Here is a 17,538-nt window from a genome sequence, read left to right on the forward strand (position 1 = left end):
AGCTTCCCAGCCTTCGACCCCCAGCCCGTCCCCGCAGCAGAGCTCCCAGCATAAGGCTCTCAGCTCTCCCTGACTTGGAGGAGTTATTCACAGGGCACACAGTCCGGGCCCTGGGCGCAGTGGGTGGCCAGGCTGTGGGCGGTGGCAGTTGTGAGGACCAAGTCTGTAGTGGGCTGTGTCTGTGCGGGTCACCAGCCCTCGGGAATTCCATTTGCATAACAATTCCAGGAGGTTGAAAAGCAGGAGGGGGGGAATTCCTTGCGGTGCAGTGGTTAGGACTCCGCGTTTTCACTGCTGAGGGCGTGGGTTCAATCCCTGTTCAGGGAACTAAGATCCCACAAGCTGTGCGCGGTGTGGCCAAAAGTATTAAACAAACAAAAAAAAAAACAAGGAAGGAATGGTGACCTAAGTAGGCTCGATGCTGGGGTGCCCCCTTGGCACCGTGGACTCTGGGGCCTGCTCATCCCCTGGGGGGTGGCCGTCCTGGGCGCTGGGGTGTGGAGCAGCCGCCCTGGCCCCACGCACTGCCCGCCAGACCCTCCAATCTGAGGACCAAGGAAGTCCCAGGTGTGGCCCGGTGTCCCCTGGGGGCACGGCCGCAGAGCTGAGAGCCTTTGCGCTGGGAGCTCTGCTGGGGGGACGGGGTGGGATTCGAAGGTCGGGAAGCCTGAGACTTGGCTGCGGCCCCATGGCCGAGTCCCGGCCCCCCCGGCTGTGCCCGGGTCCGCGGTGGGCACAGGCAGGACGGGCGTGCCTCCCTCGCTGTCTCCCAAAGCTCGGCCTCCCCAGAGTGCCGCCACGAATCCTCTGATCTGGTCTTGTCGACCCCAGCGCTTACTTGGGTGCGGAGGCTCAGGGTGAGTCCTGGCGCCACTGTTGCCGTCCACTGCCGGGGGACCCCGGCGCTGAGGTCCTCTTCCTCCTCCACTTGAATGACTCGGGCCCTGGAGGCCACTGCTGGGCCGGGTCTCCGGGCCGCTGTCGCCCTGCAGGGAGGAGGGTCGCCGCTCTGGTGTAGACTAGTGCTGTGAGCATTTGCAGAACCAGAGGCACAGGCCTGTCGGCTCACGTGTCGCTGAATAACGTCTTTCCATTCTGGTGGCACCGAAGTGGTTTTTCTCTTGTGGCTTTATTGAGACAGTATGGTTTATATAGCTTAGCAGTGTGCTTGAAGTGTGAAATTCTGTGAAGGTTTTAGTGTATTTACAAAAACGCGCAGCCATCAGCACAATCTACCTTTACATTTCTGTCACCCCACCAGAGATGCCGTGCCCACTCTACGGTCCCCATTTCCCCTCCCCCGGCCCCCACCCATCTGCTTCTGTCTCTGCCGAGGTGGGGCTCCAGTCCGAGCCGAGGGCGACTAGGTGACGAGAAGGGCCATGATTGGCCGTCAGGAGCTGCTTGACGTGCCTGCGTGGGGTGCCGGGGGCTGAGCGCGGGGACGAGGGGCTCGTGGGGTGGATGGGGTGGCAGTGGTCCGGATGGGCTGTCTGGCCTCTGTCCGTTGAACTCCTCAGCGCCGTGCCCTGGCTGTGTTTGTTGCTGGGATGGTGAAGGGTCCTGACCCCAGGTGGGCCTCAGCTCGGGCTTCTACAGGAGGCCTGACCCTTCCGGCTGCAGAGGCGTCGGCGCCCATGCCCAGCCAGGTGAGCACAGGACAGTGCCCTCCTTGTGGGTCCTGCTTGCATCTCGTCAGGAGAAGTTCTCTCGTCTCGACGCTGACTCGCCTACGTTTCTGGGTTAAAATGTTAATATTTTCTTGTGGAAGCAATGGTTGTAGATGGCAGCTGGGTTGTTCTTGGCAAGGTGGATGGAATAACGGGGAGAGCCCTCCCTGGTCGTGTATCATAACGACTTCTGAAATGTTTCTGGTCTGACACTGGCATGCCCTGGAAATGCTGCTGTCCTTACACCCATCTCTGGCGGCGGCGGTGGTGGTCTCAACCCGTCCAAGCTCCCAAAGGTCTGAGCACTGGTGGTGCTGGTGCTCATGAGAGCAGGGTGCTGGGGCTCTGGGTCCCGAGCCGGGGCAGCTGTGGGTGGTGGCAGGACCGGCATGTTGGGACGATCCAGAGAGCACCTCTGGGAGACGGCAGGGGACGAGGCAGCAGAGATAATGTCGCCCAGGTTGTGGACGGAGCATCCAGACGATGCAGTGTCCCTCAGAGCTAAGGAGAAAGCCATCAAACCACAGAAGACACGCAGGAACCTTAAACGCACATGACCGAGAGGAAGAAGCCAGTCTGTAAAGGCTACACACTGTGATTCCAACTCTGGGACATTCTGGAAAAGGCAGAACTCTGGAAGGGGGGGAAGGATCAATGGTGAGGGGATTGGGGAGAGGAGGGATGAATGGGCGGAGCACAGAGGGGTTTTAGGGCAGTGAAACTACGCCGTGTGACGCCGTAACGGTGGATGCGGGTCAGTGTATGTGTGTGCAAACCCACAAACTAGTGAACCTCCGTCAGCTGTGGCTCCTGGGTGATAACGACGTGTCCGTGTAGGTTCATCGGTTGTAACACACGTCGCACTGGTGGGGGATACTGCTAGTGGGGACGCTGTGCACACGTGGGGCGGGGGGTGGGAAACCTCTGCCTCCCAGTCAGTTTTGCTGTGAACCTAAATCTCTTTAAAAAAGAAGTCTAAAAGAGGAGTCCAGGGTCCAGCTGCATGGTTTTGCAGCCTGCCAGCACCTCCGGGTCAACGGCAGCTTCTCTGGGCCTCAGCCCTCGAGGTCTGACTCCACTCCTCTGGGAGGGCCTGGGGATCCTGGGGATTTTTAAGTGTCCCAGGGAACTCTGCTGAGCAGGCAGTATTGAAATGGCTGTTTTATTATAGCTGCCGGGTTCATATATGAGGGAAGGTTGTATCCTTTGTTCTCTGGTAAATTCTGAATCACACATCCATTTCAGTACTATTTGCTCTGTGGTGAAGTGTGACCCTGCTCAGAACAGGCCAAGGTGTTTGAGAATTTCGTCATGCTTGCATCTCCAACTTCTTTTTTTGAAAACAGTGTCAGTCATATGTGTTAGCTATTTATACTTTAGATCTTAAAATATTTCTATTTCATGTTTTTGGTACAGACAGGCCTTATTTTTTTGCACTTCCCTTCGTTGTGCTTTGCAGATACTGCGTTTATCACGAATGGAAGGTCTGTGGCGACCCTGCAGGGAGCACGCGTGTCGCCGCCATTTTTCCAACAGCATTTGCTCACTTCCTCTGTGTCACATTTTGGTAATTCTCACAAGTTTTCAAACTATCTCATTATTACGTGATGATGATCTGTAGTCTGTGATCTCTGATATTAACTCTTGCTGTTGTTTTGGGACTCCACGAACCTCGCCCACGTAAGACGTGACATAATCGATTGTTGAAATGACAACAAAGCATTTAGAATATTACATAACTTAGTTGATAAAGGGTTTGAGAGCATTGACTCGAACTGTGAAGGACGTTCTAGTGCGGGTAAAATGCCGTCAAACAGTATCGGACGCCACGGGGAAACCGTTCGTTAGAGGAAGAGGCCACCGATACGGCAGACTTCATTGTTTTATTTTAAGAAATGGCCACGGCCGCCCCGTCCACAGCATGGGGGCAGGACCCACCACCAGCAAAAAGATTGACTCGCTAGGAATTCCCTGGCGGTCCAGTGGTTAGGACGACTTGGCGCTTTCACTGCTGAGGGCGCAGGTTCAATACCTGGTCAGGGAACTCAGATCCTGCCCCCTCCCCCGCCCCCCCCCAAAAAAAAAGATGGCTCGCTGAAGGCTCAGATGATGGTTAGCCTTTTTTAGCAATAAAGTGATTTTAATTAAGGCGTGTATGTTGTTTTTTTAGACATAATGCTACTGCATATCTGGCAGACTACGGAACAGCGTAAACGTAACTTTTACGTGTGACTTGCTTTACTGTGATATTCACTGTATTGAGGTGGTCTGAAACCCTCCCTACAATATCTCTGAGGTCTGCCTGTATAATTTCCTGGATCTAGATCATGCCTGTATACCTTGGCCATTTTTTTTTCTTTTTTTGTGAAAAGGAGAGTAAATAGTTCTTTGTTAGCAATGCTGTGTGTAAATAAGACTGCAAAGACTAATCATTCTCTCCCACGTTCCTTACTTTAACTTCATGTGTGTAACTATGTTTTAGATAAATACTTAAATACTCCCAAGGGAATATGAAACATTTTATTTATTTATTTAAACATCTTTGTTGGAGTATAATTGCTTTACAGTGATGTGTTAGTTTCTGCCGTACAGCAAAGTGAATCAGCTATATGTGCACGTATATCCCCGTATCCCCTCGCCCTTGCGTCTCCCTCCCACCCTCCCTACCCCACCCCCTAGGTGGTCACAAAGCACCGAGCTGATCTCCCTGTGCTATGCGGCTGCTTCCCACTAGCTAGCTATTTTACATTTGGTAGTGTATGTAAGTCCATGCCACTCTCTTACTTCATCCCAGCTTACCCTTCCCCCTCCCCGTGTCCTCAAGTCCATTCTCTACGTCTGCGTCTTTATTCCTGTCCTGGCCCTAGGTTCATGAGAACCATTTTTATTTTTAGAATCCAAATATATGTGTTAGCATATGGTATTTGTTTTTCTCTTTCTGACTTACTTCACGCTGTATGACAGACTCTAGGTCCATCCACCTCACTACAAATAACTCAATTTCGTTTCTCTTTATGGCTGAGTAATATTCCATTGTATATATGTGCCACATCTTCTTTATCCATTCATCTGTTGACGGACACTTAGGTTGCTTCCATGTCCTCACTGTTGTAAATAGAGCTGCAATGAACATTGTGGTACATGACTCTTTTTGAATTATGGTTTTTTCAGGGTATATGCCCAGTAGTGGGATTGCTGGGTCATATGGTAGTTCTGTTTTTAGTTTCTTAAGGAACCTCCGCACTGTTCTCTGTAGTGGCTGTATCAATTTACATTCCCCCCAACAGTGTAAGAGGGTTCCCTTTCCTCCACACCCTGTCCAGCATTTATTGTTTGTAGATTTTTTGATGACGGCCATTCTGACCAGTGTGAGGTGATACCTCATTGTAGGTTTTTTTTTTTTTTTTTGGTATGCGGGCCTCTCACTGTTGTGGCCTCTCCCGTTGCAGAGCACAGGCTCCGGACGCGCAGGCTCAGCGGCCATAGCTCACAGGCCCAGCCGCTCCGCGGCATGTGGGATCTTCCCAGACCGGGGCACGAACCCGTGTCCCCTGCATCGGCAGGCGGACTCTCAACCACTGTGCCACCAGGGAAGCCCTCATTGTAGTTTTGATTTGCATTTATCTAATGGTTAGTGATGTTGAGCATCTTTTCATGTGTTTGTTGGCAATCTGTATATATTCTTTGGAGAAATGTCTATTTAGGTCTTCTGCCCATTTTTTGGATTTTTTTTTTTTATATTGAGTTGCATTAGCTGCATGTATATTTTGGAGATTAATCCTTTATCAGTTGCTTCATTTGCAAATATTTTCTCCCATTCTGAGGGTTGTCTTTTCGTCTTTTTTATGATTTCCTTTGCCGTGCAAAAGCTTTTAAGTTTCATTAGGTCCCATTTGTTTATTTTTGTTTTTATTTCCATTTTTCTAGGAGGTGGGTCTAAAAGGATCTTGCTGTGATTTATGTCATAGAGTGTTCTGCCTATGTTTTCCTCTAAGAGTTTTATAGTGTCTGGCCTTACATTTAGGTCTTTAATCCATTTTGAGTTTATTTTTGAGTATGGTGTTAGGAAGTGTTCTAATTTCATTTTTTTACATGTAACTGTCCAGTTTTCCCAGCACCACTTATTGAAGAGGCTGTCTTTTCTCCATTATATACTTTTGCCTCCTTTATCAAAGATAAGGTGACTATATGTGCGTGGGTTTATCTCTGGGCTTTCTATCCTCTTCCATTGATCTATATTTCTGTTTTTGTGCCATTACCATACTGTCTTGATTACTGTAGCTAGGTAGTATAGTCTGAAGTCAGGAAACCTTATTCCTCCAGCTCCATTTTTCTTTCTCAAGATTGTTTTGGCTATTTGTGGTCTTCTGTGTTTCCATACAAATTGTGCAGTTTTTTTGTTCTAGTTCTGTGAAAAATGCCATTGGTAGTTGATAGGGATTGGACTGAATCTGTAGATTGCTTTGGGTAGTACAGTCATTTTCGCAGTGTTGATTCTTCCAATCCAAGAACATGGTATATCTCTCCATCTGTTTGTATCATCTTTAATTTTTCATCAGTGTCTCATAGTTTTCTGCATACAGGTCTTTTGTCTCCTTAGGTAGGTTTATTCCTAGGTATTTTATTCTTTTTGTTGCAATGGTAAATGGGAGTGTTTCCTTAATTTCTTTTTCAGATTTTTCATCATTAGTATATAGGAATGCAAGAGATTTCTGTGCATTAATTTTGTATCCTGCTACTCTACCAAATTCATTGATTAGCTCTAGTAGTTTTCTGGTAGCATCTTTAGGATTCGCTATGTATAGTATCATGTCATCTGTAAACAGTGACAGTTTTACTTCTTCTTTTCCAATTTGGATTCCTTTTATTTCTTTTTCTTCTCTGCTGTGGCTAAAACTTCCAAAACTATGTTGAGGGCTTCCCTGGTGGCGCAGTGGTTGAGAATCTGCCTGCCAATGCAGGGGACACGGGTTCAAGCCCTGGTCTGGGAAGATCCCACATGCCGCGGAGCAACTGGGCCCGTGAGCCACAACTACTGAGCCTGCGTGTCTGGAGCTTGTGCTCCGCAACAAGAGAGGTCTCGACAGTGAGAGGCCCGCGCACCGCGATGAAGAGTGGCCCCCGCTCGCCGCAACTAGAGAAAGCCCACACACAGAAACGAAGACTCAACACAGCCAAAAATAAATAAATAAATAAATATTTAAAAAAAAAAAAAAAAACTATGTTGAATAATAGTGTGAGAGTGGGCAACCTTGTCTTGTTCCTGATCTTAGTGGAAATGGTTTCAGTTTTTCACCATTGAGAATGATGTTGGCTGTGGGTTTGTCATATATGGCCTTTATTATGTTGAGGTAGTTTCCCTCTGCCTACTTTCTGGAGAGTTTTTATCATAAATGGGTGTTGAATTTTGTCAAAAGCTTTTTCTGCATCTATTGAGATTATCATATGGTTTTTAGCCTTCAGTTTGTTCATATGGTGTCTCACAGTGATTGATTTGGGTATATTGAAGAATCCTTGCATTCCTGGCATAAACCCCACTTGATCATGGTGTATGATTCTTTTAATGTGCTGTTGGATTCTGTTTGGTAGTGTTTTGTTGAGGATCTTTGCATCTGTGTCCATCAGAGATACTGGCCTGTAGTTTTTTTGTGTGACATCTTTGTCTGGTTTTGGTATCAGGGTGATGGTGGCCTCGTAGAATGAGTTTGGAAGTGTTCCTCCCTCTGCTATATTTTGGAAGAGTTTGAGAAGAATAGGTATTAGCTCTTCTCTAAATGTTTCATAGAATTCGCCTGTGGAGCCATCTGGTCCCAGGCTTTTGTTTGTTGGAAGATTTTTAATCACAGTTTCAATTTCACTGCTTGTGATTGGTCTGTTTGTATTTTCTGTTTCTTCCTGGTTCAGTCTCGGAAGGTTGTGCTTTTCTAAGAATTTGTCCATTTCTTCCAGGTTGTCCATTTTATTGGCGTATAGTTGCTTGTAGTAATCTCTAATGATCCTTTGTATTTCTGCAGTGTCAGTTGTTACTTTTTCATTTCTAATTCTGTTGATTTGAGTCTTCTCCCTTTTTTTTTTTGATTAGTGTGGCTAATGGTTTATCAATTTTGTTTATCTTCTCAGAGCCAGCTTTTAGTTTTATTGACCTTTGCTATTGTTTCGTTCATTTCTTTTTCATTGATTTCTGATCTGATCTTTATTATTTCTTTCCTTCTGCTAACTTTGGGTTTTGTTTGTTCTTCTTTCTCTAATTGCTTTAGGTGTAAGTTTAGGTTGTTTATTTGAGATTTCCCTTATTTCTTGAGGTAGGATTGTATTGGTATAAACTTCCCTCTTAGAACTGCTTTGGCTGCATCTCATAGGTTTTGGGTCATCATGTTTTCATTGTCATTTGTTTTGAGGTATTTGTTGATTTCCTCTTTGATTTCTTCAGTGATCTCTTGGTTATTTAGCAGTGTATTGTTTAGCCTCCATGTGTTTGTGTTTTTTACAGTTTTTTTCCTGTAATTGATATGTAGTCTCATAACGTTGCGGTTGGAAAAGATACTTGATACGATTTCAATTTTTTTAAATTTACCAAGGCTTGATTTGTGACCCAGGATATGGTCTATCCTGGAGAATGTTCCATGAGCACTTGAGAAGAAAGTGTATTCTGTTGTTATTGGATGGAATGTCCTATAAATATCAATTAAGTCCATCTTGTTTTAATGTGTCATCTAAAGCTTGTGTTTCCTTACTTATTTTCATTTTGGATTATCTGTCCATTGGTGAAAGTGAGGTGTTAAAATCCCCTACTATAATTGTTACTGTTGATTTCCCCTTTTATGGCTGTTAGCATTTGCCTTATGTATTGAGGTGCTCCTATGTTGGGTGCATAAATATTTACAGTTGTATTTTCTTGGATTAATCCCTTGATCATTATGTAGTGTCCTTCCCTGTCTCTTGTAATAGTCTTTATTTTACAGTCTATTTGTCTGATATGAGAATTGCTACTCCAGCTTTCTTTTGATTTCTGTTTGCGTGGAATATCTTTTTCCATCCCCTCACTTTCAGTCTGTATGTGTCCCTAGGTCTGAAGTGGGTCTCTTGTAGACAGCATATATATGGGTCTTGTTTTTGTATCCATTCAGCCAGTCTGTGTCTTTTGGTTGGAGCATTTAATCCATTTACATTTAAGATATATTTTTTTAATTTATTTATTTATTTATTTTTGGCTGCATTGGGTCTTTGAGTGCAGGCTTTCTCTAGTTGCGGTGAGCAGAGGCTACTCTTCGTTGCGGTGCACGGGCTTCTCATTGCAGTGGCTTCTCTTGTGGAGCACAGGCTCTAGGTGTGCGGGCTTCAATAGTTGTGACATGTGGGCTCAGTAGTTGTGGCTCGCGGTTTCTAGAGCACAGGCTCAGTAGTTGTAGCACACGGGCTTAGTTGCTCCGCGGCATGTGGGATCTTCCCGGACCAGGGCTCGAACCCCTGTCCCCTGCATTGGCAAGCAGATTCTTAACCACTGCGCCACCAGGGAAGCCCTAAGGTAATTATTGATATGTATGTTCCTATTACCATTTTCTGAATTGTTTCGGGTTTGTTATTGTATGTCTTTTCCTTTTCTTGTGTTTCCTGCCTAGAGAAGTTCCTTTAGCATTTGTTGTGAAGCTGGTTTGGTGGTGCTGAATTCTCTTAACTTTTGCTTATCTGTAAAGGTTTTAATTTCTCCGTCAAATCTGAATGAGATCCTTGATGGGTAGAATAACCTAGGTTGTAGGTTTTTCCCTTTCATCACTTTAAATATGTCCTGCCATTCCCTTCTGGCTTGCAGAGCTTCTGCTGAAAAATCAGTTGTTAACCTTATGGGCATTCCCTTGTATGTTGTTTGTTGCTTTTCCCTTGCTGCTTTCAATATTTTTTCTTTGTATTTAATCTTTGATACTTTGATTAATATGTGTCTCTCAGCATGTTTCTCTTTGGGTTTATCCTGTATGGTACTACTCTCTGTGCTTCCTGGACTTGATTGACTATTTCCTTTCCCATGTTATGGAAGTTTTTGACTATAATCTCTTCAAATATTTTCTCAGACCCTTTCTTTTTCTCTTTTCTTCTGGAACCCCTGTAATTCGAATGTTGGTGCGTTAACGTTGTCCCAGAGGTCTCTGAGACTGTCCTCAATTCTTTTCATTCTTTTTTCTTTATTCTGCTCCCTGGCAGTTATTTCCACCATTTTATCTTCTGGCTCACTTATCTGTTTTTCTGCCTCAGTTATTCTGTTATTGATTCATTCTAGAGTATTTTTAATTTCAGTAGTTGTGTTGTTCATCACTGTTGCTCTTTAGTTCTTATAGATCCTTGTTAAATGTTTCTCGTATTTTCTCCATTCTGTTTCTGAGATTTTGGATCATCTTTACTATCATTACTCTAAATTCTTTTTCAGGTAGGTTACCTGTTTTGTTTTTATTTATTTGGCCTTGTAGTTTTTACCTTGCTTCGTCGTCTGAAACAAATTTTTTTGTCTTTTTTTTTTTTTTGATGGTTGGTGCTGTATTCCTGTCTTACTGATTGTTTGTCCTGAGACGTCCAGCACTGGAGTTTGCAGGCAGTTGGATAGAGCTGGGTCTTGGTGCTGAGATGAGGACCTCCGGGAGGCCTCACTCTGATTGATATTGAATATCTGATTGATATTCCTCAGAGGTCTGAGGTTTTCTGTTAGTCCAGCGGTTTGGACTTGGAGCTCCCACCATAGGAGCTCTGGCCCGACCTCCCACCTGGGAACCAAGATTCCCCAAGCATTGTGGCGCAATAAGAAAAATTAAAAAAAAGAAGAAGAAAGAAAAAAAGGAGCAGTACAATATCAAAGAATAAAAAACAAAATAAAATTAGAGAGATAAAAAATATATTAGGAAAAATAAAACTATAATGGAAACAACCGGTCGCTGGGGGTTCCTCCCGTCCCCTTAGGTGTCTGTGGTCCCCCACCGGTGCCTGGTAGGTGCTCTTAGTTGTGAGGAGGTGCGAATTCCACGTCCTTCTAGTATGCCATCTTGACTCCACCCTCCTGAAACATTATTTTAATATTTTACAACCCATTCCTCCCTTTTCCTGCCTGTAGGAACCATGAGCCTGTGCACTTGTCCTATAGCTAAAAACTAGTGTTGAGGCTGGGTCTTCCTGCAGGTTAACCACTTCCTGTGGGCTCATTTGTGGCCCCCGTGGGTGCTCTGAGGTGCAGGGATGTTACTGTGCCTTCATTCCTGAGGGGTGTTCTTGGATGGAGAGCCCTGGGCCTGGAGTCCTCCCACCTCCCTCAGCCCCCTGCTCCCCTGTAGCAGCACACCCTTTTCCTCTGGCTCCTCTGAAGAATTTCTGCTTATATTCAGTTTTTAGCAGTTTGCCTGTGATATGTGTGGGTGTGATTTTCTTTTATATTTCCTGTTTTGGGGGGGCGGTGCTGGGCTTCTTGAAATTGTAAGTTTATGTCTTTCACCAAATCTGGGGAAGTTTGAGCTGTTAGGTTTTCACATATTTTCTCTGTCCTTCCTCTCCTGGGACCCCAGTGGTACACACGCTACACCTTTGGTGTACCACAGCCTTGCCTGGCTTTCCTCCCTTCAGAATGAGTGGGCCCTGTTGTTCCCTGTTCTTCTCAGCTCCAGCTCCCCATCCAGTCCACGCAGTGCCTGTTCTACCTCAGAAATTGTTTTTCATTTCTAGGGTTTCCATCTGGTTGTTTTGTGTCACTTTCCTTTCTCTGCTGAGATTTCTTCTCTTTCTATTCATTAGGAGCATATTTTCTTTTTGGTCATGAGAGCATGGTTACAGTTGCTGTGTTGAAATCTCAGCAAATGAATGCGTTCATCATCACCAGGATCACCTCAGGGCCCGTCTTCATTGGCCGTCTCTTTTTTTCCTTGGGTATAGGTTAGGTTATGTTTTCCTGTTTCTTTTTTTATTATTATTTTAATTAACTAATTAATTTTTGGCTGTGTTGGGTCTTTGTTGCTGCATGCGGGCTTTTCTCTGGTTGTGGCGAGCAGGGGCTACTCTTCATTGTGGTGCATGACCTTTTCATTGTGGTGGTTTCTCTTGTTGCGGAGCACGGGCTCTAGGCGTGTGGGCTTTAGTAGTTGTGGCTCGTGGGCTCTAGAGTGCAGGCTTAGTAGTTGTGGCACACGGGCTTACTTGCTCTGCGGCATGTGGGATCTTCCTGGACCAGGTCTCGAACCCGTGTCCCTTGCATTGGCAGGCGGATTCTTAACCACTGCACCACCAGGGAAGTCCTTCCTGTTTCTAATTTGAATAATTTGGGCTTGTGACCCGGACATTGTGGCTGGTATGTTGTAGTCACTGGATTCTGTTGTATTCTCAGTAGAGTGTTGGTTTTGCAGAGAGGGGATGTGTTTTAGGGGCAGTGAGCTTGTCTGGGCTGGAAGTTCGGCTCAGCCTCTCCTACAGTGGGCAGGAGGCCGCTGGAGTGCTGCGGTGGGTGCAGAGTTCACGTGAGGATGTGCCACCCCCTGCCCCCATTCCCCCCTCACTTCCCAGCAGCTGCGTTTGCCCAGGCTGCTCCCTGCTCTGCGTGGCTCTCAGGATCAAAGCCAGGGCAGGACCAGTGGTCTCGCCTGTCCTGTGCTGCCTGGACATTTGTCTCCAAACAGTGCTGGTGGGAGGCGTGGTCTGACGGTGGCTGCACACACATTACCAGGAGTGGACTCTGCCTGGCTTCCTGAAAGCTGAGAGGTCATTGGGCCACCTAGAAAATAGATTTGTGCAGAGAGTGCACCGTGTTGGCCGTTCACCAGCGGATGGACATCTGGGCGTTGAGGGGCCAGCGTGTGTGTGTGCGTGCACGTGCACCAGTTTGCACCTGGGACCTGCAGACCATCTCCCACAGCGGTGTGTGCTGGGCCTGTTCTCCCACGCTTGGGATCATCTCTCTGTTCTTTCCCTTTTGAATCATTAACAGCACATCCAGGGTGCACGAAGGGGTTATCGTGCACTGGGATGGGAACTGAGGCGCCTGGGGGATTAGTAACTGGAAGCCCGTTGGAAGGATCTGGTGACCCATGTTCCATTGTCCGACTCTTGGTCATGGAATATTCATCAGACGCTCGCTGAGAGCGCTCTCAGGGTGGCGCCTTCCCCGGGAGCCTGTGCTGGGCCTACGAGTGGTCTGGGGTGACATGGGAGGAGGGTGCAGCCACTTGGGCGAGGTCACTGAGCTCGCTAGCCTGGCAGGTTTAGGCGATGCCACTATTGGTGGGTGACGGGAGCGCGGGGCACCACACTCCTCCCAGCCCTGAGTGACGACCCGTCTCTGGGCAGGGCTGGGCTCTCCTGGGACTGCCAATGGGACTTCTGTGCGGCTCTGGGGGGTGGAGCCTTGTGCCCCATGGGGCACATTCCTCGCTCTGGACCGCGTGTGTCGGTACTGACCTTTTGGTCCGTGTTTTAGTACAGGTGCTGGGGTAGTGAGGAAACTGAAGAGAATCGAAAAGGTGTCCACACAGGCGCCTGTATAAACACATCCACGGCAGTGTGCATCACAGGAGCCGGAAAGTGGGAAGGATCCAAGCCCTTGCGCTGCTGGGTGGGTGGACACGCATGATGGCAGCGCAGCCAAGCACTGACACGCTGCAGCGTCCGTCATAAGGCCAGCGGGGCGTGCACACAGACCCCGTCAGACAGGCCCTGAGAAGCCTGCGGGAGAGGCTGCCTAGAGAAGGGCCTCAGCGAAGGGGGATCCCAAGGGGAGCCTGCGGTGCCCCTGCCAGTGTGGCTGGTCCTGGGAGGAGCTGGGGGTCCCAGGGGCTGGAGGTGTTCACCCTCCCACCCCCGGCGGCTCTCACCTGCGCCCATGCCATCTGGCCCATCTAGGCTTTAGGCGCCTCGGCGCTCTTCTTGGGTGGCCAGCCCCAGAGCAAGCGAGAGGCCTGCGAGGGGCCCTCCCAGGGGACCCATGGGTGCTCCTGCCCACGGGGGGCAGCGCTGCACATGGGCAGTGAGCCGCAGCCCTGCAGGAGCTGGAAGGCACCAGCGCGCTCACCTGGACGGGGGCACGGAGGGGGGTCAAACGAGTGGAGTTATGTGAAGCGCTGTGGCGGGTGCCTAGGGGGAGGCCCCGGCGTGGCCTGTCACCTGCTGGGCCCCGGCTCTGTGATGTGTGCGGTGTGGGGAAGGAGAATGGCTGCCCGGGCCAGTAATGAACCCGGGCCGCGTGGAGGTGGACGGGAGGGACCCAACAGGCACGGTTCCTGGGGCGGCCAGGCCCTTCCTGCTGTGGGTGCCAGTGGGGCCCCCCAGCGTGGGTGGCCGTGCTGGGTGGGGCTCCTGGGCTCCCCGGTCACAGCAGCGTGGGACCGAGGTGGACCTGCCGCCCCTGGCCATGCGGGCTGAGGGATGGGCCTTTGGCGCTGGGACGTGGGATCTCTTCTGGGCTTGCAGTTTCTCTCGTTCACAGCTGGTTAAAGGGCTAAACTGGAGGACTAAGAACTTTTCCGTGTCTTAATGCTCTGTGTTGGAATGGTTACTCTTTTTTTTCTAAGTTTCAAAACTTTTCATCATAGAAAGTGTCAGATATACACACGAGTAGGGGAAGCAGAATTCCCGCAGCTCAGTGTGCCTGCTTCAGGCTAGATCAGCCCAGGCCACTCCTGTTCTCTCGCAGCCCCCTGCCTCTTGGGAGGAGAGCTTTGGGGGATCCCAGGCAGCTTATTGCACTGACAGGGCTTTTCAGGATAACAGCCTTGTTATCATTCACATACCATTCAGCTCACCCCTTTAATATGTGTAATTCAGTGGTTTTTAGTATAGTCACACAGTTCTGTTGAATTCCAGAGCATTCCATCACCCTCCCTCTCCCCCTCCCCCAGCCCCTGACAACCAGGACTCCCCTCTGCCTCTCTGGAGTTGCCTGCTGTGGACGTTTCATCTAAATGGAATTGCACACTGTGTGACCTCTTGTGTCTGGCTTCTTTAGGTTTTAGCGAGACACTTGCAACTTTTCAATTTTTTTTTCCTTTTAGGCAAAATATATCTCTCAGTGCATTGATGAAATCAAGCAAGAGCTGAAGCAAGACAACATTGCAGTGAAAGCAAATGCGGTCTGCAAGCTGACCTACGTGAGTGCCGGGCCGCTCGCTCTGTCAGGCCGGGTCTGGCTCCAGCATCCCCCTGCTGTCTGTCCATCCGTCCCACCATCACTGATGGACACCATCCGCTCCAGGCGTCAGCCTGGGGGCACACGCTGGGCTGACTTGGGGTGGAGGGCGAGGCATGCGTGAGGATCACATGGCACAGGGCAAGCTGGGGCCCCATCCAGTGGGCCTTTCCCACCTGGAGGGGCGGGAGCGTCCCTGCTTTCACGACTGCCCTGCGGGCTGGGCCCCGAAACCTGGTGGGTGGAGCCCTGCAGTCCCTGGTCGGGGTGTGAGCCTGGGCCAGGCACCCCATGCTGGCCTCCCCTGGTCAGAGAAGGGAGATGAACGGCCTGCCCGTTTACCGGTCCTTGTGGGGAATTTTAACCCATGTAACGCTGGTATTTCAACTGCAGGTGTTTATTTATCAGGGGCATTATTTTAGTGTGTTATTAACCTGTCACTTTGGTTTTAAATGTGAAGACTCACCTGTCAGAAAAAGAAATGAATCTCCCCAGAGTGTATGGGGGTGCGGAGCTGGGGCAGGTGCGTGAGAATCGACCTCTTTCCTCCGCAGCTGCAGATGCTAGGATATGACATCAGCTGGGCCGCCTTCAACATCATAGAAGTGATGAGCGCCTCCAAGTTCACATTCAAGGTGAAGGGAACCAGCTCGCTCTGGGGCCTGAGCCCTGTGGGTGGGGTCCTGGGGGAGGAGGGCGTCCATCCTGTGACGCAGGCCATGCTGGGAGGGCACACAGTGACAGACACCAGCGACCCATTCCCATCACCACTTCTGTCCAGTTAGGTCTTAGCACTATTGCATCACGTTTTTCTTTCCATTTTAAGTAGTGTCAGTGAAATTCGGGTTTGTAGGGTTGGTTATGTGTTTCATAATACAGATTAAATTTGTGACTCTTCAAAAAAATAAGCAGACACTGATCGTCTCCCCGAGAGGCCACCACTTGTCATTTGTCGCGGTGTCTCTTAGGACCCTCTGAGCGTTTTTTCTTGGCGTCTCAGCGATCCTACTCATGCGCAGTTTGGGACATTGTTTTCTTCTTACTTGATATCGTAACAAATAAGCATGTCTTCTGCTTTAGTAAATGTTCTGAAAGTGGTTTTCAGTGCCCACAGCCCATTTGGGGGTGTTCCGTGGCTTTCCTGGCTTGGCTCAGTTTTCCTTGGGAACACACACCCTGCGGCGGCTGAGGCTGTGTCCTGCCGACGGGTCACTGCCGAGGGCGGGTTCCCGTCCTCCTGAAGGACACAGTTGTCCTGCCTGCCGGTTACTCTTGGTGAAGAAACGAAATGCCGTATTTGCCAAAATTGGGCCAGTGCTCTGCACGTGTGTTTAAGTATCACATGCAAGTGCGGGTGTGACTTTAGGTTACACTCAGCCCGAGTTTAGGCGCTTGTGATGACTTACTCCGTCAGGCCGTAACAGCAGCTCCCGCTGCCAAGAAGGCGGTGAGGATGCACACGTTAGCGACAGGACGTGCTTGGCAACCCCTGAAATACACTGTGCTCCAGAGACCATACGCCTGGGACAGGGCGAGGGGTGCCCTTCTCCTGGTTTGTGACGGGCCGGCCAGGGCTGCTTGGCGTGAAGCTCAGGAGGGCTGGGTGCTTCCCCGAGGACGCCCAGTCCCCTTGTCACCCCTGACATCTCCATTTGTTCCACTCACAGCGAATCGGCTACCTCGCTGCTTCCCAGTGCTTTCACGAAGGGACCGACGTCATCATGCTGACCACCAACCAGATCCGCAAGGTAGGCCCCTCCTGCGGGAGCAGGTTAGCAGGCAGATGGACAGCCTTCTGCGATCCTCGGAAATGGGAAAAGGGACGGCGGGGCACGCGGGGCTTTCCTCTCTGGTTTTCCCCCCTTGGCAATGGGGGCTGCCCCCTCGGTCACTCCTTTTTTCAGCCCCTTTCCCCTCTTTTGGGGGCGCCTGCTGAGGGATCGCCCCTCCCAGCGTGGGGGCCTTTGTGCCCACTGGGTCTTGTGAGTCGGACCAGGTGCGTCTCTCGGCCCCGTGTGGTATTCTATGTTCTTCAGTGAGAGCACTGAGTAGTCAGCTCCTCCTTGGCCTCAGGACTTTGAGTATCTCTTGTCTCCCGCTTCGCTGCAAGTGGTCAGAGGGGGTGTCAGAGGCACCCTTTCCCACCCCAGACCCTGCATCGGACCCTGTGGCCCAGGGCTCTCAGACAGCTGGCGCCAGGGTCGGGGCAGAGCTGTTGTGGTCGCCCCGCAGGTGGCTGGTGTCGGGGCTCCAAGCGGGCGCTGCAGGGCAGGCTGCAGGGCTACTCTTCGTTGCAGTGCGTGGGCTTTTTATGGTAGTGGCCTCTCTTGTTGCGGAGCACGGGCTCTAGGTGTGCGGGCTTTAGTAGTTGTGGCACATGGGCTTAGTAGTTGTGGCTCGCGGGCTCTAGAATGCAGGCTCAGTTGTGGCGCCCGGGCTTAGTTGCTCTGTGGCATGTGGGATCTTACCAGACCAGGGCTCGAACCCGTGTCCCCTGCATTGGCAGGCGGATTCTTAACTACTGCACCACCTGGGAAGTCCCTGGAAGATTAACTCTTAAAACGTCTCTCAGTGTATCTTTTACCACATGTGTGAAGTTTGGGGAGGTTCTCTATGTAAACAGAGTCCTCTCTTTGTGCCGAGATGGGGCTTCCGCATCGGTTTTAGCGGGAGCACAGGCGAGTGACGTCAGAGGCTAGGGCAGATGTGCGCTTCCTGTGGCTGCTT

The 17,538-nt window shown here is 49.6% G+C and overlaps 1 protein-coding gene across 3 annotated transcripts in view; it reads left to right on the forward strand.

Annotated features, from left to right (window-relative positions):
- Nucleotides 1-17,538, forward strand: part of AP3D1 (adaptor related protein complex 3 subunit delta 1) — a 45,063-nt gene that overhangs the window by 6,988 nt on the left and 20,537 nt on the right. For all 3 annotated transcript variants that reach the window (XM_082836543.1, XM_082836544.1, XM_082836545.1), the window contains exons 2-4: nucleotides 14,678-14,773; nucleotides 15,366-15,446; nucleotides 16,479-16,559. In XM_082836543.1, the coding sequence (XP_082692669.1) occupies nucleotides 14,678-14,773; nucleotides 15,366-15,446; nucleotides 16,479-16,559 (258 nt within the window). The remainder of the gene's footprint in view (nucleotides 1-14,677; nucleotides 14,774-15,365; nucleotides 15,447-16,478; nucleotides 16,560-17,538) is intronic.

Source organism: Leucopleurus acutus, assembly GCF_964270905.1.
Source record: "Leucopleurus acutus genome assembly, chromosome: 3".
In the NCBI taxonomy this organism is placed as follows: domain Eukaryota; kingdom Metazoa; phylum Chordata; class Mammalia; order Artiodactyla; family Delphinidae; genus Leucopleurus; species Leucopleurus acutus.